This window comes from Chenopodium album, chromosome 18 (genome assembly GCF_948465745.1).
Source record: "Chenopodium album chromosome 18, dcCheAlbu1.1, whole genome shotgun sequence".
NCBI lineage: Eukaryota > Viridiplantae > Streptophyta > Magnoliopsida > Caryophyllales > Amaranthaceae > Chenopodium > Chenopodium album.
Window position 1 is genome coordinate 27,062,198 of NC_137851.1, and position 26,439 is coordinate 27,088,636.

The window sequence follows — 26,439 nt, forward strand, 5'->3', positions numbered from 1 at the left end:
TCATGGATGCAGGCCAAAAAGTGGCGGCCCAACCGAACCCAACTTGGGGCTCAAGGTTGGGTGGCACATGGTTAGCTCATAATGCATGTGAGTTGCCTTGGGGAGCAAGTGAGGAAGTGGTCCTCACCTAACCATGTGACACTTATTACTTTGTTATTCCTTGGTTTATTTAATTAAGGATTGAATTCAACATTCTTTCTATGTGGGTTTTTTTTTGTGAAAAAGTCCCACATTGAAAGATGAGTGGAATTCACAAGGAAACACTCCTAATAACCAAGGCATACCTTGGGATTGTTCACTTGAGTAAGGTGTTAGAAAAGGCATCTCCATTGAGAAAACCTGTAAACAAATATAATTACTCGAGTATTAGGTCGGGCTTAGCTAACCTCTAAGCATTGGACCTTGTCGGGGTCGAGTTGTGGGTGGATTTCCGTAGGAGGTCTTCATGTGAACGAGATTAAAAGCTTTCCCAAGTAAGAGCTTGGGTTACGAGCGAAGAACGCGTCAAAGGTAATTAATCTTTCCTTAATTCTTGTTGTTTAAGTTAATTATGTCTTGTGATTATATTGATCGTGAGTGTGATCTTGGCTCGGGTTTTCTTCTGCGATAAGTCGGACTCATCGAAACCCAACAGTGGTATCGGAGCCTTGCTCATTTATTTTTATAATCATAATTTTCAAGGTGTTTTTATGACTTAATTTTTATGGTTTTATGTTGCTAATTAGATTAGTAGCTCGGTTTTATTAATTTTAAGCCCGTATTAGAGCTGATTTCAGCTTCGAACCCAAATTTTCGCCAAAAAATAGTGAATTTTGGGTGCAAAAGATGTTCTGGAAATGGTTTTCCCCTTTAGGACTGTGTTTTTGGCCATAATCCGACAAGAAATGCCTTTTTCGAGGGATTTTTCATTTTGACGAAAAATTTTAAGTCTTTCTAACCTTGAATCTTAATGGCATATTTATGGTGATATGTATATGGTTCTTTCCTTAATGTTTCTGCAATTTTGAACCTCTTTAAGCATGGTTACTTGATAGTAATTAGTGCTTGAAAGATTGGTTAAAATTTTCACATAATTGCAAATCCATTGCATTAAGTGTGAAAAATTTATTCTTTGAGGCTTCTAAGTACTAAAGATCCAATCTTTAATTGTTTTAAGTGGTTGGAACTTTGAATTACTAAATTCCATGAATTTTTTGGTTGAACTTTTGATTTAATCATGTATTAAGTTGGTTGGAATCATAAAGTTTGAATCTTGTGATAGAAATTTCATTTATCTTCATATTGGAAGATATAATTTTTCAAGGATTCACAAGTTAAAGTTGGAATCTTTATTTGAATTTAATGTTCATAATTCCAGCTCCCCTTTATTTTTTCAAGTCTCATGATTAATTTAAATTAATTAAATTAATAGTGAGTATTGCCTTATTCATTTTATTGCATCAAGTTGAACCAATTTTATTAAAGAATAGTTCTTGGAAATAATTTTGGTTTTGTGCAGATGGATGAATTTATTAAGTTGGACTTGTTTTAATTTCATTTTTCTCAAAATATTGATTCTAAAATTAATTTAGAATTGATTAGAAATGTCACACAAAATAGGGAAACAATCCCGAGGCACTAGCACGCAAACCGAGGCACAAAAGCTACGAATTTCCCTTGGCCAGTTGGGCTGCTCGCGCAGCCCGCATGTGGCTGCCGAGGGATAAGGGCTATGCGCTTGGAGCGTGCGAGGATTGGTGCGCATGTGTGAGTGTGTCTAATGCGAGCAAGTGTAGTGCATTAATGCGTGGTAGAGTGCGTGTGGGGTGTGATGCGTGCTTGCGGCACAATGCGCACAACCCCACACTTGGCACTTTAGCCCCGGGTTTTAAGGCAATGCTATTTTGCGGATTTTGCCGGTTTAATTATTCTAATTAATTTAATTATATTTGGTTTTAATTATTTTAATTAAATTTTGAGGCTAGGCCTCGGTTTTGAGCGGCATTGGCAAAATTTTGGGTTTACTGGCTTAATTAATTGGATTAATGAAGATGGATGCGGAATTTAGTGGGAGCTTCAATTTTAATTGCGCTAAATTACATAATCGGTTAAACAACTTTGACTAGTTTTAATTAGGTATGTTAATTGGATTAACGACCTAAATTACATAATCGGTTAAACAACTTTGACTAGTTTACGCGTGTTTGGGCATTGTTACTTGTATATTGTTGTAAAATTCATGGGCCATTCAAAAATAGTGAATGGATGAATGGAATGTATATTCTCCCGCAGGTTTTAAAAATGGCAACTAGTGGGGCTCGATTAGGATAGAAAATACGGACTGCGTTGCATGACGTATTTTTGTAAATCTAAATACGATCTGCGAACCGTTGAGTATTTTTGTACCTTAATATTTAGATTAGTCCTAATCATAGATACTAGTATTTGTATTATTTTGGTTATGTCTTGAAGACGGAGGTTCTTGGAAGACGAAGCCATGAAGTTGCAAAAGACGACCCTTTAAGACTTGAAGACTCAAGGGGTCATGCTAGTTGCCAAATGCATCATTTATTTATGTTTTCGATATATATTTATGATTATATATATATGTGAATTATATGTTACATGCATGTTTAGGATTTCGAATGTTGCGATGATTAATTGAGTTCACTTAAATCAACCAATATAGAAACCGTAGGTCCCTAAAATATTGAGTAAAACTTGCCATTCCAAAAGAACACTTATCGACCTATTGAGAGTAGTGATGGGCTACGCCAAAGTGAGGCATCACTATTATTCCCTAGATATGTAAGGTATGATGATGGGTTTGCAAAAGTAAGACATCGCATACATGTCGGTTTTGGTTATACTCAACGATATGAGTGATGGAGTCCTAACATGTCGTGGCAAAGTGGATAAGTTGTTAAGAGAGCATTAGATGCGACGATTTATCTAACCAAGTGTGGCTTGGAGCCATTAGAAAAGAGTTGCTTACCTTAGAATATTGAGTGTTAAGACAAGCCAAAGCACGCTTAATCACTCATTGATTCTTTGGATCATGGAATCGCCTTGTTCTCGCCAAATGGGGACAAATTTAATGCGTGGATAAGACGCTTAATAAGATTGAAAATTTGCATGAATGCTTTTAAATTTCAAACTTATTATGTTATTTTCTTGATAAATGGTTATACTTTGCACTTATATTTGTAGAATTCCAAATCAAACTATATTGTTTTTCCGTGATTGGTAAAGGAAATCTTTGAGAATAGTTCTCAAAGAAAGGAAAGGAATTTCTAAAATACAATTCTCATAAATGACTTTTATAAGTCCGAAAGGACGTTTGGACATCATGTATTCAAAATACTAGGTAGTTTTGATAAACATGAAGAATTGAGTTGGAAACTCAAAAATTGTCAATGCTTGACAACCTACATATCTTTTCGCTTTATACGCTGGTGAACATAACTCATTGATGTATTAATTCAAGAACGAAATAAAGCAAAAGATGGAGCTTTGTTATATGGCGCACTAGATGCTTAGTCATGCCTAACAAAGTATAAAAGTCAAAGACTCTTAAAGAAATGATTCTAAAAGATTATGAGATAAAGTATGACAAAAATTATAGGAAACGAGAAACAAAGAAAAGGAATAAGATTCCATTTCTACTAAAAATTTCATATTATTCTAATTAACTTAGCAAGTCATTATCTTTACAAGTATCAGATACTGCTTGAGTGTTACACTTTGAAAGTGACCTTAAACTATTAAAGATAAGCTAAGTTATTGACTTACAAGCTTAGAATGAAGAAAGAAGAGCTACATTAGTTGTAAGGTCGTATGCTTTGTTTAAAGACCTTTTAAGCTAAGGCTGGAACAAATAAATGGTTATTGTGTTCCATAATAAGCAAATAATCCGTCAACACACGGGAAAACTCACATTCAAAGTAAAGAGCAATAGTTGCAAATTTATTTGAATGGCATGGTGTTCTAAACCATGAGTTAAGAATGCTTGATTATAATCAAACATTTCCCTAACATGACAACTCACAAAGTTCAAATCATAGGCATGATTTGTGTTCCAAACATCTTTAGCAATGTCACATTAACAAGAACGTAATCAAGGCTATATAGGCTCTTAATAGTTGATAGATTCAGAATCGTTCTAGGACAGGAAGTCTTACTTGTTAAAAACCGACAAAGTAAAGAGCTATTGTTCTTGGTATAGACAATTGACTCCGAAAGCTAAAGAGGATTCAATTACTTCAATGTTTCACGAAGAATTTGAAAGAATATGGCTATATTCATCAAATGTGAACAGTCTTGACCTTGAATAGGTCAAGAGTTCAATGAAGTACAGAATCGACTTGGCAAGATATCAAAACGTCTAGATTAGATCGAGCGATGTTTGCTTGAGCAAAGAGTGACCATCACAAAGTTATGAAATTGAAATTTTCAAAAATAAATCCACAAAGAACATAGTGTGTCTTCACGGAGACCTCGATGCCATTTAAAAATGACTCTAACAATGATGGATCACATTCCTTCCAATAAAGTTCTTAAAGATTTGCACATATGACTAATGTTACACTAAACAAAATGTCAGAGCTAAGAAAGGACACCATATTCAGTTATGGATAGAATTAACTTGTAAACGTCTTTTCAAGTATATGTCTAAAACTCTTAGCCACAGTGGGAGCTCACTAGCTCATTGGATGCTAAGTGACTCAGTGGGAGCTCAGCGGCTTAGCAAGAGCTAGGTGGTTTAGTGGGAGCTTAATGGCTCATTAAAGGCTAAGATAGCTCAAGTGGGAGCTAAATGTTTGTTTCACAACGAACTTTTACCTAAAGACAATATACATGTCTCTTTGTAAGCATTGAAGTGAGACTACGGGCATTACCTCCATAACCTAAATGAGAACATAATATTTGTTGCTCTAAGTGGTGTCTTTTTGGAAAGTAACACATTTCTAAAACGACAAGTGGGAGGAAAATGAACTCGATGACCATCAAGATTAGCAACAAACTAGAACTGAGAATCTCGGAAGACCTTAAAAGGGCTTCGTAAGAATACTTGATCAAGAATACTCAAAAGGACTTTACAAGTGCCTTAAAAGAGAATTCATTACTCACAAAAATACTGATAAGTTGGAGTAAGATCAAGATAATCAAAGGGCATTGGAAGCGCCTTGAAACTCAGTGTTTGATCTAATAACCCCGTATAGGTATAGAATTCACCAAATTTTTGGATTGAATCCTATAAATTTTCTATTAAGATAAAAATAAACCTAAGACTTACAAGCATACTACTTACTATTAGATAGTAAGGGAATAATGCCCCTGTAAGATAGCTACGACAAATGTAAATTCCGAATAATGGTTGGAGGCCATAAAATCCGAAATAGACTCCATGTTTGAAAATCATGTTTAAAACTTGATTAATTTGCATGAGGGGTGAAAGACCCATCGATCGCAAATAAGTTTTCAAGGAGAAAACTAACAAATGTGGAAATGTATATGCATACATAGCTAGATTGGTTGAAAATTATATAATTAAATTCACGGAGTTGATTTTAATATAAACCTATTCACTAATCGGAATGCTCAAGTCTTTTCGTGGTTGTTCTAGCAAAATTGCACATATGAAATATGGCAAAATAGATACCAAAACCGCCTTCCTAAAATAGGATTTTGGAAGTGACTAAGAAAATAGTCTAAGGGTTTTGAAAACCTGAAGGAAATTTTACATTAAACCACCTTTTATAACCTTTTTTTTTGCAAGAAACCACCTTATAAAATTTTTTTCGCAAAAACACACCTTAATCCTAAATTTTTTTGCAAGCCCACACCTTTTCCTGAAAAATACCCTTTGACTTGGTTTTCAGGGGTTGACCCGACCACGTGCCTATCACGTGCCCCCTTAAAACCACTAATCCTCCCTTTTCCCTCCTTATTTCACTCTACTTTCTCTCTCTTTCTAACTGTTTCTCTCTCCTCTCATAACTCTGTTCCTGTTCTTCGAACTTGCTCGAAATTGAGGACGTTGTTGCCCAAATTTCCCAGCGAATTCTCCAAGGAACTTCAATTGGGCCAGGTAATTCACACTTAATTGCTTGTATTTGCTTATAGTTACGGAAATTAGGGTTTTGTTCAAAAATTAGGGTTTTTAATTTGGAATTTTTATTCGATTTCTTTGCAGCATGGATTTGAGGGGCCAGAAGTGTTATTGTGGCATTCCTGTAGGTCTTAGGACCTCATGGACGCATGAGAACCCTGGGAGAAAGTTTAAAGCATGCAAATTTTACAACTACGAGATAGGGCATAAGGGTTCTAATTTTTTTGAGTGGATTGATGAGGACATTCTTGATTGGCAAAGGGATGTGACTAACATGTTGTTGGCTGAGAAGCACAGACTTACCACTGATTTGAGTCTGTTACATACAAAGATGGCTTGCTGTAACCATGAGAAAAAAAGGTTGATTGAACAATTGGAGAGGATGGAGAAGAAGCAGTGGAAGCAACAGGACAGAGCTAAAGCTCCACAAGGATTGCAGACAGATCAGCTTGGAGTACTAGTTACAGCATGTGTTATTGTTTCTATTGTTGTTAGTGTAGTTGTTGTTAAGTTGTTTGGTTAGGATTTGGTTAGGGCATGTTAAGTTGTTTTAAGAAATTAAAGCCATTGCATTTGGCTGACACTATTGTAATGTTTTGACCTTGATATGGTCTTTTGAATGAAATGCAATGTAATGAAATGCAGTTTATTAATCATTAATGCAATTTTTCATTTGTTTGTGCAAAATTTCATATATTTCTTAATTTAACAATGAAAAAGATGATCTTGGTTTGAATAAACACAAAAGGGGTGTAATTGTAGTGTTTAAAAAAGTGCAAAAACATGCATCAGTTTACTGACAAAAACAAGTACACTAACTAAACCAAACCAACCTAAACAAACCAACCTAAAAAAAAAACAAGTAAACTAACTACTTGTCTACTTGACATGTTAATCATGAACTCTTGCATTGAGATAATGGTGCAGGGTTGGAAGAAGCTTGTGATGATTACACATTCTGAGAACTTGACAGCAAAACAGTCATTGAAGATTTTTTCTTTGATTTGTTTGGGTGTTGTTGCTTTGTTGTTGAAGTTGTAGTTGATGTTACTGCCTTTACTTTTGCACCTCTGGTTTTTGGTTGTGTTGCTGCCTTAGGTGCTCCTTCTTTTCTTCCCTTAGGTAGTGTTGTAGTTGTTGTTCTTGGTGTTGGTACTGTTGTTGTAGTTGCTGCTGCTGCTGCTGTTGTTGTTATTGATATTGACTGACTACCTCCAGCTGTAGTACCAGATCCACCAACCTGGGACATAGCTTCCTAGGAGGGTCCTGCTCCTGTCTGACCAGCAGTTGTTGGTCTCCCACCCTTCCTCAAAACTTGAGGCACAGTGACATTTTGGCACTTTGTTCTATAGTGCCCAAGGCCACCACAATTAGAGCACTTGTTGCTTTTCTTTGCCCTTTTCACCAACTCTCTGTCTTTATCTTCCCCTGGTTCCTTTACCCGCTTCTTTTTGCTGGGCCTTCCTGCCATTTTTCTGTAAGGAGGGGGTAAAGGTTTGGGTAATGGTTGCACTTCCCATTGCCTAAAACCAGGCATTGCTTTAAACATGGGTGCATAAGATGTAGTGTAAGTGCTCACATGATATGCAAGGTGGACAAATTCCTCATATTGAAGCCTCCTCTTCACAATACATGCCAATGCATGCCAGCAAGGAATACCTAACAAGCTCCACCTATAGCAACCACACTCCTTTGTCTGCAAATTCACAACATAGGTTTCATCTTCATCATCCACCTCAAACTCATGTAAATTTGCCTGATTCACTCTCATACTTGACGCCTTCAACAAACCTTTCTCAATCATCTTTACAACAGAAGGCATAATCAAGCCTTGAAACTTTTACAACCCATCCCTTTTCATACAACATCTTTTTATTACATACCTCCTTATCCACTCCATAAGGGATATGATTGGTTTAGTTCTTGCCTCTCTAAAGAAATTGTTAAAACTCTCACAACAGTTGTTTAGAAGCATACCAAATTTGCTTCTAGTGGTGAATGCATGCCTTGACCAATTGCAAGGTGGAATGGATTGCAAGTATGTGAATGCCTCTGTGTTTATCTTCTTAATAGCTTGCATATGTTGCTCAAAATGATGCTGAAACATAACATTAGATGCAACTAGGTACAAGACAATACCAAACCAAACTAAATAAACCAATCTAACTGTAGGTGTAGTTCTTTACCTTAGTGGATGACCTTGCAGCCTTCCAAAAGTGTTGTCTGTATATCTCACCAGGAAATTTGGTTTTGAAGTTAGACCATATGTGTCTACAACAAAACCTAATATCTACATTAGGCACTACAAATTTGAATGCATCCAATAATCCCTACACACAAAAACTTGAGCATATTAATGAATAAAGCAAACAGCGCAAATAATTATGCATGACATATTAAGGTATTGAATCTAACCTTCTGTCTATCACTCATGTGGGTCAAAGATTCATTCTCATGCACCCATGTGACTGAGTGAGCAACTGATTCAATGTGTTTCACCAATAGTTCCAGAAACCACTTCCAAGTCTCAACATTTTCTGTCTCTACTATAGCCCAAGCTACTGGGAATATATTATTATTCCCATCTTTTCTTACTGCTGTCAGCAAGATACCAGGATAAGGGCCCTTCAAATGTGCCCCATCAACACCCAAAATAGGCCTGCAGCCAGCCATAAACCCCTCCTTACAAGGCTGCAGGCATATGTACATCCTTTGGAACAGGGGTGGAGGATTTTCTATGCCTACAACCTTCACAATTATTGTACTACTAGGGTTATATTTGCAAATAGCAGCTGCATAATCCCATACTCTTTCATACTCTTCTGCAGCATCACCAAACAACATTCTCAATGCAAGTTGTTTAGCTCTCTAAGCCTTATGATATCCTATCTCAGCTTGTACTTCTCTGGTTGCGCTGCTTATGAATGCTTTCATCTTCATGGTTGGATCATCTCTCCAAGCATCAAGATATCTTTCAACAAGATATAAGGAGCTCACCTTTGGATTCACATGTTGATGCCCACATATATGTTCAGGTCTGAAACCTTTTATCTGAAAGCTGTCCTCACCTTTCACTTTCCTGCAATGTATCCTGAATCTACACTTCCTATGCACCCCACAAACACACTTGTATAGCTTCCTATTTTTCTGCCATGGACATGAACACCTCTTTGCACAATAGGCAGTCACTCTCAGCTTTGTATTGTGCAAATAATAGTAATAATAGCCATTCTTAATGGCATGGTACCTCAAAGCTTTTCTAAAACATGTGTTTGATGGAAATTTAAGCCCAAATTTGAGGTCTATTTTCTGTTTGAAGTCAACTTATGGGTTGAATATGGGGTACTCTACTCCCTTATCATCTGATCCAACTATTCTGACCACCTCACCATCACTATCATTAAGCTCATCATCAGAGTGCACCTCATTAATGTCCTCCTCATCATCCTCTTCTTTTATATCCTCTGCATTCAACTATACTACTATCTCTCTAGACCCCCCTAAACTTTCAAACACTCTGTCACTGATTCCAGCATCAACATTTCAGCAAACAAGTCATCATCATCTTTGTCTTCACAGTCATCTTCAAGCAAAATGGCATCATTGTCCTCACTGTCACTCCCCTCAGTACTTTCCTGCTCATAAGTTTCAGGTATGATGAGTAACTCCCTCCCTGGTTCGTCACTCACACAAGAAACAAGAGGTTTTTTTTGTGAGACAACAAGGAGTTTTTCTCTTCTGGGTGGGGGTGTAAGAGTTCTTTTGGGAATGGTACTGTTTTAAGGCAAAAATGAAGAGTTATCTTCAGATCTAGGGTTTTAGATGGGAATCTTTGCTAAGTGGGGCCCTCACACCTTTTGAAGATGCCTCACCTACTCGCCTAACTCAGTCCCTCCTCCTGCTGACTCACCCAAACTAGTCACTACTCCACATGACTCACCCAAACCAATTACTGACTCACTCCTACCTGATGACTGATCTTTTGTAAAGGTCCCACCACTTGACACATTATAATCTGTGTAAAAACCCACCCCTGATCCATACCTAAGTTTAGCCTATTCTACAGCTAAGTCTTTGGGAGGATGGTACAAGTATAGAATGTACCAGCCATCTCTTTCTTTTGACTCCAAAAAATCTGGTATATCATCATCACTTAAGATTTGTTTTTTTCCAAAGTACAAAGTACACCCTTTCCTCCTATACCAAATCTCCCCAACCTCAGCATAACCTAACTCACTTTTTATCTAATGCACAAATTTAAAATAGCACACTTCAGAAACATTGGGATGTAAGCTCAGTCCATAGTATTTTCTCCCCTTCCTCTTCTCATATGTTGTTTTTCCCCTTTTAGTTACAAATTCACCACCATACATAAGCCTAATATTAATTGGATCCATAAATTTATACCAAGGCTCAAAAATATTTATCCTACCATTAAACCTGATCCAAAAACTGACATAAATACAATTTCAATGTCCCAACAAACACCAAACAAATTAACAAACATTTCATATAAAACACAAAAAAAATCACTGCTTTCCAGAAAATTAAATTAAAAAAGAAATTATCCAACCCACAAATAACACTAATCAAATCTACTACAATAAACAAGTGCATGCATGTCATTTCCCAAAATTCAATCCTACTTTACCAATTTCAATTTAAACAATTGTACCTTGGCTTTTGAATGATGTAGTATCTAGTCCCCACACTACTCTTTCTTATTGATGACGACGCAGCAGAGGTATTTTTTTTACCCATGCTAGAAATTGAAGGCAACCAATTAACATAGAGTACAAACTCAATAAAAAAAAGGAGAGAGAAATTGAGAACTTACTTTCACCAGGCCAGCAATTTAACTCCAACTAGAAGCATTCAATTCGTAGCAGCCATAGTAGAGCAGCATAAATTTAATGAGGACAGGAGGATGAAATTGCTTTTAATTTGAGGGGGGGAAGAACAGTGAAGAAGGAGAGAGAAAAAGAGGGTAAATGGTGTTGGAGGGAAAATTTGGGTAAAATTAGAAGAGAGAGAAAGAGAGAGGGAGGATTAGTGGTTTTAAGGGGGCACGTGATAGGCACGTGGTCGGGTCAACGCCTGAAAACCAAGTCAAAGGGTATTTTCCGAGAAAAGGTGTGGGCTTGCAAAAAAATTTAGGATTAAGGTGTGTTTTTGCGAAAAAATTTTTATAAGGTGGTTTCTTGCAAAAAGAAAAGTTATAAAAGGTGGTTTAATGTAAAATTTCCAAATCTAAATAATGCTAGATTTGAAAGCAAGCTCAAGAAATCTATTATGGGATTGAAGGAAGCATTGCATAAAAAATTGGAACGTGTTTTCTCATAAAGTTAATAAATGGATTGACTTATGAAGAAACATAGAAATTCTTATGAATAAGAAGTTTAGTGGGAGCAAGAGTCAATCTTGTAAGGTCCAACAAGAAGTTTACGAACTCAGTTGTAAATTAACTATCAAATTCTAAATGCTTAGATTTGAAAGTATTTTCGACAATGGACCAAGAAAAAGACGGTACTTAGTACATATTAGGAATTATGATCTATTGTATAGACTTAATGAAATGTTTGAACGTGTAAAGGAATTTACCGTGTTAAACATGAATTGAAGGACTTTGAAAGACTTTTGACCCGTATGTATAAAACTAAGTAAATGTTTGAACTATGTATGAGCTAGGCTAAATATTAAGTCAAACAAGAAAGACTTTAGTAGAGACTTTCAATCATATCACATAGCAAACTGTTTAGCAAGGCTCAGTGAAATTGAACGAGTTAAAATGTAACGTGGATGGAAAAAGATTAAGAATCATTCTATAATTAAATCCATCATGTATGCTACGATATGGAATCATCACACGACTTACTTGCTTAGAGCATGTGAAGTATGTATATAGTACTAATCAACCTGAATCTATGTAATAGATCGTTAGATTACGGCCAAGAACATCCAAAGTACTTGGATAAGTATGAGGATGAGTTCTTGACGAATGGAAAAAATTATGATTTGAGTATTGATGTTGTAAGCACAAACCTTAACAAGGATCAGATCCTTAACAAGGATGCCATTTGTAAGCACGAGCTAAGAAGCGTCATGGCTTGAGAATGGTAACATGGATGTGCATCTATGTGTAATGTGCGGAAATTTAAGGTGAATTTCCACGATCACAAGTGATTAGGGTGTCCCAAAATCATTGTGAGCCGCTTGAAGTGAAACCCAAGCAAATCATCATCGGGAAGTCTACTAAAATATATGTTGAGAATATGGTTGCCTTAAAGGCAATAATAAGGAAGATTTTCTATGGAAAGTTCGTTGTTGAAAGTTAATGATTGTAGGTTGTCAAGTTGAAGATCTCAATCATGAAAATGAGTGGGAGCCACCACTTGGACAATAAATTCTAAATCTCATATAATCCATGACACTCTCAAATTTTATCATCTTATTATGAAAGTGATCAGTGATGAAGATACTAATATTAGAAAAGTAATTATAACTAAACCTATGCAATAAGTGAACGACAACATTCACAATTGCACGAAAGAAATCAAGCATATTAGATATGGGTGTGATTTCTGTAAATGTTTTATAAAGAGTGTTACTCTTAAAACATTCGGAAAAACTATTTATCATAAGATGAACCATTAAGGTTTTGGAGTAATTTAAATTTCATGCAATTTTATCACTCCGTTTGCTACTTAATTGTGGTTTAGGATTAAATAATGAGTCCATTCGATTATGAGAATATTCAAAATAGGGTATCAAGACCAGTCTTGATAAGGAAACACCTATTAAGTGAACATTGAATATTATAATCAAAAATTATCCCTAATTGAGGTCATCTAAACGATGGACGATTAATGACCACTTGAGATTAGTGTGTAGTTTGATTTATAGCACCGTTTCTTGTTCTATAAGGACATGATTGTCATAAATCATTTGCACAGGTATTGGAATAGATCCATACTGGATCGACCTATGAGAATACTTTAAGAGATTTAAAAATTGTCATAAGTATACTTCTCATTATGGCTATCGGAACCTATTTCCTCGACCATGAGTATTCTGAGTTCTCTTGTTTGAGTACTAGTCTGTTTTGATGTTAGTCAAACGTCTGCCGTAAAAGGGAATTATAACGGCAACACTCGAGCGGCTAGGTCCTCTCGGTAAGAGAAGCTACATTACAAGACCGGTAATGTCCCCCTACTAAAAAAATAGGGGAAGATGTCTTTGTTGTTTACAAGGCCTCTCGAAGAGCGAGACTGTGAAAATGCATGGCCGTGCTCGGATGGATTTTAGAAATTATCTGTTTATTGACAGTCGGACTGGGATATCGAGAAACACTTCTGGACGTAATAAGGATGATAAATAAATCTTACCTTATAGTTCATGAACAGACATTAAGTGACATAGGAAAAAGGCTATACACTAAAAGCACACTTGTCCGGAAGGACAAGTGGGAGATTGATAGGAATGGTGTTCTTCAAACAAGTGTATTATTCCGATAGAGGATTTGGAATTTTTAGAAAGCTAATTATTCAGTGAAGTGAAGTGATTGGAATGCCTAGGTGGAGGCCGTTTCCGATCAGTATTACTAATGAGTAATTAATATTACAGCTTAATCTTGATTGAATCATTCGAGTCACACCCAAGAAACTAACGATCCGACGCGACGAATTAATCCAAAAGGAATTAAAATGTCGGATTCCGAGCTTAGAGTATCGGAACCGAATCTTAAAAGTCGAGCCAAAATTTAGGAATTGGGGAGACGAGAAAATGGTTCAAGTAACAAGTAAAAAGCCTAGACACGCGAAGGCTAGGGAAGTGTGCCACGTGGTAGCGCACATGGCAGCACGCCATGTGGCAGCCACTAAGTGGCGGCGTGCCACATGGTAGCACGCCAAGGTGGCAATGCCATGTGGCAACGGGCATGGACCCGGGTGATGGGTCATGGACGCGAGCCCAAAAGTGGCGGCCCAACCGAACCCAAATTGGGGTTCAAGGTTGGGTGGCACATGGTTAGCTCACAATGCATGTGAGTTGCCTTAGGGAGCAAGTGAGGAAGTGGTCCTCACCTAACCATGTGACACTTGTTACTTTGTTATTCCTTGGTTTATTTAATTAAGGGTTGAATTCAACATTCTTTTTATGTGGGATCTTTTTGTGAAAAATTCCCACATTGAAAGATGAGTTGAATTCACAAGGAAGCACTCCTTATAAATAGTTAAGGCATACTTTGGGATTGTTCAATTGAGTATGGTGTTAGAAAAGGCATCTTCATTGAGAAAACCTTTAAACACATATAATTACTCGAGTTTTTGGTCGGGCTTAGCTAACCTCTAAGCATTGGACCTTGTCAGGGTCGAGTTGCAGGTGGATACCGTTGGAGGTTTCGCCCGTATGAGACTAAAGGCTTTCTCAAGTAAGAGCTTGGGATTCGAGTGAAGCACTCGTCAAAGGTAATTAATCTTTCCTTAATTCTTGTTAATTAAGATAATCATGTCTTTTGATTATATTAATTGTGAGTGTTATCTTGGCTCGGGTTTTCTTCCGCGATGAGTTGGACTCATCAAAACCCAACAGAGGATATCATTCAGCCAATAAAAGGATATCATATGTCTAATAAAGGATATCATCCAATTAGTAGAGGATATCATCCAATCAATAGAGGATATCATCCCGCCTAATGAGGATATCAAAAATCTGCATTTTGTCAGTCCGGACTGACGAAACACATTTCGTTAGTGCGGATTGATACAATACCTTCTCTTAACTATAAGGGTAGTCCATCGTTTCTCTTAAAACAAAAATTTTCTATCCTTCAATTCAATTAACACAAAAAGAAACATTTTATGACACAATATGACAAAGAAACAAAGAGCTTCACTTTGGAAAATTAAAGAGGGTCCTGCATGTTACCTTATAACATAGAGCATATAACTTTCTCTTTTTCCTTTACTCTTATTCTACCCTTTTCCATTATCAAATATAGCTTACTCTTTTTATACGAGTAAATTTGTCCCCCATTAGACAATTTTTTTTTTTTAAAAAAAATTAAATTCTTTTTATATTTTTTAATTTTAATATATAAAATGGAAAAGGAGAACTAAACTAAAGGAGCAGCTCCTCCATATAAGTAGAACCGGGCATCATATTCTTTCATTCGACATTCGTATTCTACAAAGGCCTAAGAAACAAGCTAAGAATGTTTCACCCTCAAAGGCCTTCTTCCACTATTATGAATAATTGTAATGAAAGGTCATCTTCATCTTCTATGTGTGCTCAAAACAATTCCGGCCTCATCCTCACCACCGATCCCAAGCCTCGTCTTCGTTGGACTCTAGAGCTCCACGACCGATTCGTCGATGCTGTTGCTCAACTTGGTGGCCCTGATAGTAATATTTCTTAATTACATGCCTAAATTAAATTGATATGTATTTATCATATGTATAATCTCTAAAATTTCCGTACTAGGGTTTTTTTTTTAAAATTATTATTACTACTATTAATTGTGATGAAGTTATATGTTATACAGAAGCTACACCAAAGACTATCATGAGAGTAATGGGCGTTAAAGGTCTGACTTTGTACCATCTCAAGAGTCATCTTCAGGTTAAATTTCGGTTTTCCGATCCTTTTTTTTTTTTTTTTTTTTTTTTTTTTTTTTTCAATTGTAAGGTTATTTTGATTATTAATTGCATTTGTATTAGTTCAATTGATCTAATTAACACTATTCTCGTTTTTATTCAATTAGAAATTCAGGTTAGGAAAGCATCCGCACAATAAGGAATTCCATGATCACTCGGTTAAGGATGGTAAGAGGGATCACTGACAATTAATAAAATTACGTTAGCCTAGGGTTTTGAATGCTCCATTTGCAGATTTCATAATATTACCAACTAATTTTATATTTTAATTATTATTATTACTTTTTTTTTAATCATCGTACTTATGAAATGGTCACTTAAATTCTGAATGCGTGATAAAAGTGCAATGTACACTAAATTAATCATCATTAAGGGTTTGTGTTGTATAATGATATATTTTACAAATCTTACATTTATTCCCATCACTTCTTCAATGATTTGTGAATTTTGTACGTATATTACTATATTTACCTATATTTTTAGCTTAGTAAGTGATCATATTTTTTGTTGGATATGTGTCTTCGTGCAGTACTAGTAGACTAGTAGTTGTGCTTATCCTTATTCGTGAAAAGAAATAAAAATTGTGAGTTGGGTACAAAGTTCTCTAAACAACAATAGAGGTGTCTTAAAGGTTGAGGTCAGATCGAGTCAAACTGTTTAAATTTAATTCATGCTAAATTATTGTGTTAATGCAAGTAAAAATCCGAATAAGGTTTTCACCAAGGTAATTCTGGATAAAGTCGACGGAGTCAGCTTTTTACACAAGTGGTACGGTGCTTGTTATTCATTTCTAGGTCAATAATTGCACATATGCAAATTAACCTAGTTAAGGTTACGTTTTATTAAACTTAATTTGTCTTAACGTATTCTCATTGGAACAAAATTTATTTTAATATAACATAATATAATGTTTATACGATTTTACCAAAATTATTTTCACTATCATATCATGTATAATAGCTTATACTTCGTATGACTTTATCTGAATTTTCTTTTCAAGGGTCTAAAGTTAATGAAACTCAACTAAACTTATTTAATTTGAAATTAGATAACTATAACAAATACTAAGATTCCTAACTCAATTGCGTCTTTATTCATTGATATCCTTATTTTTAGTTGTATCTTCTTCATTGGAGGCTCATAGGAATACTGCTTCTTCATCCGGATTTATGAACCGCAATATAAACGAGTAGGTGCTTTATCACTTCCATTTTATTTCTTTATTAGCAAGTACTTTTTTTTTCTTCTAATACTAGAATATCACTTTATTAAGGCAACTTCTAATTGAAGTAACTGAACTATCCCTTCTTCGTCAAAATCTTTATTTCTGGCATTGTTCTTTTGCACTTTTCCTTTCCTTTTTTTTTTCCTTTAATTAATATATGCTAAACTTATGTTGCTCACTTAATTAAATAATTTGTGTTTTAACAATTGCAGGAACAATGTGCATATTAGTGATGCAATCCAGATGCAAATGGAAGTGCAAAGGAGACTCCAAGAACAATTAGAGGTCAGACCAAATAAATATAATACCTTCTGATTCTGCTATTCTATATTTCTATCAATTTTGAGTACTCTTAAATTTAAAAGATAAACATTATGCTTTTCCATTGACATATAAATAATGAGGATTGGTGACACACATTATGTTGTACATTGTATTTTTATATACGGTTTCAGTCAAACAAAAACATTTAAAAAGTTGTTTACACTTTTCTATTGTAGGTTTTCAAACTTATCATGATTTTAATAACCTTGACAAATATTTTTCGTTTTATGCTTTTTAAAAAATAAAAAACTAAAAAAAGAAAAACGATCATAAATAAGCCTAGTTGTTACATTTCTATTAATAGATTTCTCAATAAATATAATATCGATCAATAATTAAATTAGACTAATTTTTTTATTCTTTATATTATATACGGTCATACGACTTTAAAAAAAAAGAACAAAAAAAAAAAAAAAAAAAAAAACCAAAAATCGAAAACAACAATTTACTCATAAATCGAAATCTATTTATTCACCTTCATTGCCTTCATAAACAAGTGTACAAAAGGAAAAATGACACTTTTTGGGAATGAAGGAGTATAATTCAACCTTTCTTTTTTCTCATCAAACGATTTCTATCACAATAAAAATAATATAAATGCAAATCTTTGTGAATATCAGGTTCAAAGGCATCTCCAACTAAGAATTGAAGCACAAGGTAAGTACATGCAAAACATAATCGAAAAAGCATGCCAAACACTAGCAGGAGAGACAAATTCAGCAGCTTCAGCTAGCTATAAAGGAAACAATATTCTACCTGGCAATAGCCCTCATATGAACTTTCCTTTCCTCCAAGACCTTAACATATATGGTGGTGATCAAGTGGATCTCCACCGGAGTATGGACGCGAACCAGCCGTCTTTCGAGAACTTCATGAAAGCACCTAGTGACAATCTTTGCTTGGGCAAAAAGAGGCCAAATCCTTACATTGGGGATAATGGTAAGAGCCCTATTATTTGGTTTGATGATCTAGGTCTTCAAGAACTTGGCCCCTCAGCCAATTGATAGATGCATCATTACAAACATTATAGAACATGGTTGTGAGTAGGAAAAGAATATACATGTATTATTAACAAAAAGGATTTCTTTTTTTAATATATTTTTGTACATCTTGGATTTTTACATCCTCAGAAAATTGTAGCACCTTGTGTTTCATTATTTTTATTAACATACGGCTTATGTAGAAGAAATTATACTAAGCTCTCCTACACAAAATGTTTCAAAATACTTATTTGATATGTTGTTTCATAATACCAAATTTTCGTAATAAGATTTTTTTTTTTTTTTATATTTTTTTTTGACAAGAAGAAAAGGATTTCATTAATGAACGATAGCCAAACACACTTACAAACAATTCCGAGAAAATCTAAAATTCTAACACAAATACAATTCACCTTAGAACTAGTTACATCGCAGATTCGATCAATGATCGCCTTTATAAAAATCTTTATCCGAAGCAATACAATGTGTGAGGTGCACTAATTCGGCTTGAGATCCACGGATGAATAGTTTGGGTGAAAAAACTCATATAGCCTTCTAGATACTTTTGGAGATTGTGAAACCCTAAGTCTTCAATCTTTGGCAGACGAACATACAAATAAATTAAACCTAATAGAATAAACATCATCATACAGATGTGATCCTTTATTAAAAGCAATTAAAAAGTTTTTGGGGGCTTACCACCGGTAATAACACTAGTAGAACCCCTACAAAAATTTACAATTGAGACTAGAAGAAAAGAGATAGAAGAGAAAGAGAGAGACGGAGAAGATTGAAGGAAAACCTTTAAAAAAAGTAGAGAAAATCTAGCAATGGAGGCTAGAAAAACCTTTTCAAGGGAGAAACCCTAGAGGGAACAAAAAAACCCTCTCAAGGAGAAAACCTGTAATAAGAATCTTACAATACTAAGCTCTCCTATACACGTATGAAAATGATGATAAAACTGTTTCAAAATAATTTTGGAGACCGCAAAAAGAGAAATGAGGAGAAATATCATAGACGGATGGAATATGATTTTACAACAATTGATACTTTTTAAGCTAGTTTATTACAACACTTTTTTTTATATAGTAGAACAAAAATTAGTTTTTATAAGGTAGTTTTCCACAAAATTTACTTTTTTAAATAAAAAACCTAAAACAACATCATGTTACATACAAGTCATAATCAACAACTAACATGCTATGACATAAATTCCCAAGCTAAAGAGAGCTTATTCAGACGGAGAACTTCTATTGCATAGGGCCTATTTACAAGCAATGCGTATAGGATGACGTTGTTGTAAATAATGGGAACATAAAGGTTGAAAATATGATGGTAAAAAGTATCACTATATGCATAATAGTATGCAAAAAATATTATTTAGACAACTTATATTTCAATGGTACATTATACATACATAATAGTATACAAAAATGAACCACTGTATCATTAAAAGAGAGAAAAATGTATAATCGAATCTCAGATTACCCTCCTATTTACAAGTCAATTAAATAGGGCCTATACGCCCAAGGACCCAATTACGTCCAATAAAAGATGGAGGGATCCCTCCAAGTGGTTGGGAGTTCAACTGCTCATCCCCCATTCCTGTGATAGAATGGGGGGCCCTCCCCATGTACCACATTTATGTATTCTGGTTAATATATTCTCTACAAAAAATTACGTCCAATATTCTATTTATATATTTTATACAAACCCAAAAAGAAAAGAACATAAGTAACTTTGTGACAATATCGGTAACTTTTAATAGTTTAAGGGTAATTTTGTGAGAGTAAAAGTAAATGGATAATAAGGGTATCTTTTATGGTATTAAGGGTAACTTTTGTGATATTATGATTAACTTTTTGTATAAAATAATCGGATGTATATTAAATTTGCTGTACAACTGATGCATGCTAAAACTTTTGTTCTAATTCAACCAGGTTGAAAAAGACCAACAAAGCTCTAAGATGTTTGGATCATAATCAACAACAATATGAGTGTATATTTTTAATAAGGGCAAATGCACCCTATCAAACAGTAATCTTACACAGGTTAATTCGATGCATATTTAATGAGCAAGACCCCTTCAAAATGAGAAGGGGAGGATAAAGAAATTCACACAATGTCAATTAAGTCACAATGTCAATTTCTTATTATCTCTACCAAACATGCTCGATTAAAGTACTTAAATATATGGTGAGCTAGAAAGTGATACGATACAAAACAATAAGCCGAGAGCCTTCAACTCATCATACATCAATGTTCTTGTATACAATCAATGACTGACACAAAGTCTAATGTTCGAATGAGAACCAAACAAAGATAAAAAGGGAAAGAATATAACATAACGAAGTTTCAGTAGTCTATCTTTTATAAACCTTACAAAATATCCGCTTTGCTTTAGCCTTACTTAAATAAATTTATGTACACTACTGTCTACTGAATTACTACTGACATTATGTTTGTAAAAAAAAAAAAAAAAAAAAAAAAAAAAAAAAGATATTATATCTGGCACAGCAATCAAGATCTAGTCTAATAATGCTTACTTGGAGACGTTCTTAACAAGAAATCTTTCGCAAATCCGGGGGAAGTTTAACCGAAATCATTTAGGTAGAAAAGCTTATCTATACCCTCAATTTATTCAAAAATCAACACGTTTTGTGTGTGGCTAGTCACATCGTTTAAACACTTATAATCCCTCCTTTTTTAAATACTTGCTCCATTTCTCTATGTGGGTAATATATGAAGGTAGTGGGTGGGGTAGGTAAAAGAATAAAAAATTGTAAAAAACAAAAGTAGTTGAGATAATAAGAGAATAGAGAATGTGAAATTAATAAAATATGATTTATGTTGGGTCCACTAGGTGAGAAAAATGAATTAAATATTGTACTTCCAAATTAGGAAATGGAGCAAGTATTTAAAAACGACCAGAAAAGAAAGTGGAGCAAGTATTTAAAAACGGAGGCAGTAAAAAAAAAGTAACCCACATAACATTGATCTAGTAACCCATGACGTAATACTATTGAATAACCCATATGACACTTGTTTTGGGTAAAATTACCCAAGCTATATGGCCCTATCAGAAGGTGACACGTGTCACTCTAAGAAAGGTCCAAATGGATTAATCTCCTTATGACATGTGTCCCTCCCAGCATTTAGGAAAAAGAGCTGCCTATATGGCCCAAAATCCGAGAAAGTCGTAATGCAGCGCAACCCATCAGATTTAGGTTAGAGTGACCTAAGAAAGGGTACCTTTACCGATGACCCTATAAACAGGGAGATTTTCCCCATTTTTGGAGCAAGTTCATTTATTACAACATGCATACACTCTCTTACATCAAAGAAATCACCATATCTCGGAATCCGAGAAGATCTCACTTTATCTTTTCCGCACTTTTACTTTTCTCCGTGCACGTTCTAACTTGATCGTCAGAGGCAGAGCTCCTACCACCCGGAGTCTCCGTTATTTTGCAGGTACATACAGAAGACTCCAGACTTAGTGACATAACTCTCCCGAGGGACTAGAAAAACCCTAAAACATTTGGCATCGTCTGTGGAGAGAGTACCTCTAGGATGGTTCAAGAGTCTGTACCGCCACCTGAACCCAACCGACCTCGAGTCGATGGGGAGGTCTATTCAGACCATGACATAGATAACGACGTTGATGTCGAAACTCATGTGGCCCCTAATGGGTCACTCATCTCTAAACGCATCTGTCCCAGAGATAAACTGGAACAAGGCATCATTGAAGGCGGTCCAAGTAAATCTACTGGACCACCGGCTGGGAATCCCAGTCTGCAAGAGGGACTGCTCCCGTCACTAGGGATGAACTCATGATGTACGTGACTAGATTCAAGGGGGAAATTAAGGACCTCATCATCAAAAGGACGGCTGGCTTCAGAAAGGGTCAGTCGACCAAGAAGACTCCTCAAACTGAGAGGAGAAAGCTAGTCAAGGACAGACAGCCTACCCCACAATCCAAAGGAGAAGGCCAAACCTGCAATTGATTGGTCCAAAGTTCTTCTGCCCCAGACGGGCATAAGAAAGGTCATTTGGCAAGTTTAACTAGATGGTAGCAAAAAATCATTCTCTGATGCTCGACATATCATCGAGAAGAAGAGAAATCAGCAGTTTCCTGAGTTGGCTTCTACGTCGAGCTTCCCTGACAGCTTCAAAAACACCTATATAAGGAATACTCAACCCTTTCATGAGAGTCATATAGGCGGCAAGACCGTCCACTCAGGCCCTTAGATGATTGAGTCAGCCTCGTATGTGCCTTAGATGTCATACGGGCAATATGCCCCACCTTACATGTAGCCGGCCCTCTTCGGAGGTCAGGCGACATACAATGTCTAGCCCCTAGACTGGAAGCTCTGACTGCTCAAACTTGTTGAACAACCTTTTGCGTTCACCAGGGAGATAACCATGGCGGCACAACCGGCCAAGGTTAAGAATGTCTTGGTTGGTGCATATGATGGTACCATTAACCCTGAAGATCACCTCGTGGCTTACACCAATGTCATGTACCTATAGGGGTTGGATGATGCCACGTGGTGTATATGTTTCCTGGTTACATTGAAGGGCATAGCCCAACAATGGTTTGGCAACTTGCCAGCCGGATGTATTGATAGCTTCAAGAGGCTTGCCTTCTTGTTTGCTTCAAACTTCTCGATGAACATCCTAGCCAAGAAAACAAAGTCTTGACTTGAGCACCATCCGACAGGGGGAGAGTGAAGGACTTTGCTCCTACGTCAAGCGGTTCAATCTTGTTAGAATCTAGATTTAAGGACTGCCTGACAAAGTTGCCTATACAGACTTTTTTAAAGGTCTGAAGGATGGGTCAACCTTCAAGTTTGACCTTGTCAGGAAGAGGGTTTTCACCCTCTAAGAGGCCCTGATAGAGGCGAAAAGCTTTATACAAGCAACCAACCTCTGCTCGCCCAACAATCAATCAAACTCCAAAAAGTCTTACAAACAAAAGAAGAGCCGGTCTGCTCAGCCGGCTCCAAAAGCTGAACAGAGCAAAAAGAGAAAAGAAATCTGGGCGGTTAATGACTCTGATCAGCCGTCCCGAAATAAAAAGAAGGAATTTAAACCGTACGTCCCTAAGTACGAGTTTAACAATGACTGCTACTCCATCCTCATGGAGATAAAAGATCGGATGATCATTGAGAAACCCACCGCCATAAAGTGTTCCACTAAAAATTGAAACAAAAGCAAGTACTGCCCTTTTCACGAGGACATTAGCCATGACACTAACAACTACTATAGCCTCAAGCAGATGTTGGACCGTTAGGCTGATCGGGGGTGTTGAAGTCCTACATCCTCAAGTCCAAGGTTACCCTGAAGACAAACCCTAGGTAGTTGTCCAAGAAGACTACCCAACCTCTACTAGTAGTTCGGACACTAACAAAGATCCGAACTACACCATAGCAGGCGGTTTTGCTGGAGGGGGCCTTACCATCTGGGGCACCAAGGACCATTTGAAAAAAATGAATGTTAACTATGCTGATGACGGTCAGGCATCTACCAATAAATTTTGCTGAGGTCATCATCACTGAGAAGGACCGCGGCTTAGTCCGCCGGCCGCACAATGACCTAGTCGTTATTGAGTGCAAGGTCTCCCATTAGTTGGTTGGCCGGATCTTGATAGATAGTGGTAGCTCCTCTGACATCATCAGCTACAAATTCTTATCCAGGCTAGAATACAAAGCCAAAAGCATGCACAACGTTTCCCACCCTCTTGTTGGTTTTGGAGGGGGAATTGTGCACCTAGTCGGGCAGGTAGATCTACCCGTCCGGCTGGGAGAAAAGGAAAAGGAGCGCCACATGGTCGTCCAGTTTTTGGTGGTTGAAGAGCTGACCACCTATAATCTTATTCTTGGCCATCCCACTTTGAATGAGTGCAAGGCCGACATCATCCCAGGTCCCAACCCAGCCCCACCAGCCGCGAAGAAAAGAAAACTTGATCAGCTGGTGGCTGTGTAGAAGGAGAAGCAATAGTAATCACTGACTGGGGAACGATCAGATAAACTCTGTCCCCAGCCGACTGGTGATCACATTGAAATTCCTCTGGACGATAGTCGTCTAGAGTGAACTATTAAGGTGGGAACAATTTCTTTTACTAAGTTGGGTGCAGACTTGCACCTTCTGCTGAAAGAATTCAAAGATATTTTTGCCTTTGAAGTGGAAGAGATGCCAGGCATCAGCTCGAATCTCGCTGTCCACAAACTCGCCGTGGAGACAAAAAAGAATCCCATAAGGTAAAAGAAAAGAAATCACGGCGAGTAGAGAAGTCAGGCGGCAGCTGCTGAAGTTAAAAAGCTATTAGACGCTCATGTAACTTCCTTGATTGGGTTGCAAACGTTGTGCTTGTAAAGAAGCTGAATGGTACTTGGCGCATGTGTGTTGATTACACTGACTTTAACAAGGCATGTCCAAAGGACAGTTACCCGTTTCCAAAGATCGATAGTCTGGTCGACTCTACAACCGAGCATGCCTTGATGAGCTTCATGGATGCCTACTCAGGCTTTCATCAGACCCCCTTGTGGAAAAATTATCTAGAGAAGACGGCTTTCGTCACTTATCAGGGGTTATTCTGTTATACTATGATGCCGTTTGGCTTGAAGAATGTGCCTGCTACTTTCCAACGAATGATTAATACTGTCTTCATTGATCAAATTGGGAGGAATGTAGAGGCGTAAATCGATGACATGATAGTTAAATCCAAGCAATAGACGGATTACCTTGCTGACCTCTGAGAAACCTTCACCACACTCAGGCGGCATAAGGTCTTGCTCAATCCGAAGAAGTGTGTATTTGGTGTTGAGTCTGGAAGTTTCTTGGATTTTTAGTTGACCAAAGTGGGATAGAGGCCAACCCAAAGAAGATACAGGCAGTAATTGACATGAAGTCACCCCGCACTATAAAGGAAGTTTAGAAACTTACCGGTTGTCTGGCGGCATTGGGGAGATTCCTCAGCGGGTCAGGTGACAAGTGCCTCTATGTCTTCTAAGCGATCAGGAAGAAGACAAGGTTTGAATGGGGGGATTGAAATAACATCTACACTCTTTGCTAAGGCTTGTTAGCCCTCTACCTAAAGAGACGCTTTACATGTAACTAGTCGTTTCAGATCATGCCCTCAGTGCTATTATCCTTGCTGAGAGAGACGGCATCCAGCTCCCGGTCTATTTCATTATGTACTCAAAAATGCTGAAAAATTTGGCCTTGCTCTTTACATGGTTGTCAAGAAGTTAAAACCTTACTTCCTGGCACATTCGGTTGTAGTCTATAGAGTGTTGGGTTTCAATGAGTCCAACTCACCGCGGAACAAAACCCGACCCCAAGACCCGCTCATAATTAATATAACTATAATGACATAAATAACAATAAAGAGAGAAAATACGATCTTACCTTTGCCACGTGCTTCGCTCTCACTCGGAGCTCTTACTTCAAAGCCAAGTCTTACAAGCGTAGAGACCTCCAATGGCATCCACCCGCACCTCGACCCCGACCGGTCTCTTAGTTGGAGTTTAGGCAAGTCGGACCAAAACACTACACGAGTATTATATTTTACCAACTCTCCCATCAATGTGGGAGAGTTGGTAAAATAAAATTTTCCTTTTTTTTTTAAATCAAAAATAAAAGAAAATAGAAAACAACTAATTAATTAACAAGTGGCAATTACACAAGGAGAGGTTAGGTGAGGACCACAAGGGAAGGGGGGGACCAAACCTTGATCCCTAAGACTCAAAAATCCGCCCTCTCTCATTTCTCTCGGCTCCAATGTGTGGCTGCCACATGGCAGGCCATGCAATGGGCGTCAAGCAGCCTTGCTGGAGCTTGGTGCGCTCAGCTAGGCCTGCTGCTAGGCGCACGCATGTGCGGCAATGCTGCTGCCTCGGCCCAGCACGCCTCGCATGCTTGTGGGCTGCTGGCCGAGGGCATTGCGCACCACACTGCTAGCAGTGCTAGCTTGCTAGCGAGCTGGTGGCTAGCTAGCACTGCTAGCTTGTTGTTGTTGCTGCTTGCGCATGCTAGCACGGTTTGCTAGCCATGTGCTAGCAGCAATGCTAACAGTGGTGCGCTAGCATGTCGCAACACCCACTATCCAGACGAGGCTTGGTGTGGTGCGCATGCTAGCCACCATGCTATCCAAAGTGCCTC

At 37.0% G+C, this 26,439-nt stretch overlaps 2 protein-coding genes across 3 annotated transcripts; one reads left to right on the forward strand and one right to left on the reverse strand.

Annotated features, from left to right (window-relative positions):
• Nucleotides 1-7,346: 7,346 nt before the first annotated feature.
• Nucleotides 7,347-8,935, reverse strand: LOC145592020 (uncharacterized). The gene is made up of 4 exons (XM_081648486.1): nt 8,507-8,935; nt 8,278-8,421; nt 8,019-8,189; nt 7,347-7,895 (listed from the first exon to the last, which is right to left on the reverse strand). Exons 1-4 carry the CDS (start codon nt 8,933-8,935, stop codon nt 7,347-7,349), a joined length of 1,293 nt encoding a protein of 430 aa, XP_081504612.1.
• Nucleotides 8,936-15,237: 6,302 nt separating this feature from the next.
• Nucleotides 15,238-18,491, forward strand: LOC145590698 (myb family transcription factor IPN2-like). 2 transcript variants are annotated; one of them, XM_081647103.1, is made up of 6 exons: nt 15,238-15,492; nt 15,618-15,709; nt 15,852-15,912; nt 16,861-16,933; nt 17,182-17,254; nt 17,914-18,491. In XM_081647103.1, exons 1-6 carry the CDS (start codon nt 15,303-15,305, stop codon nt 18,295-18,297), a joined length of 873 nt encoding a protein of 290 aa, XP_081503229.1. In that variant the 5' UTR covers nt 15,238-15,302; the 3' UTR covers nt 18,298-18,491. The 2 variants fall into 2 exon arrangements, with proteins under 2 accessions (XP_081503229.1, XP_081503230.1); XM_081647104.1 differs by having other exon boundaries at nt 15,241-15,492; nt 15,633-15,709.
• Nucleotides 18,492-26,439: the final 7,948 nt, after the last annotated feature.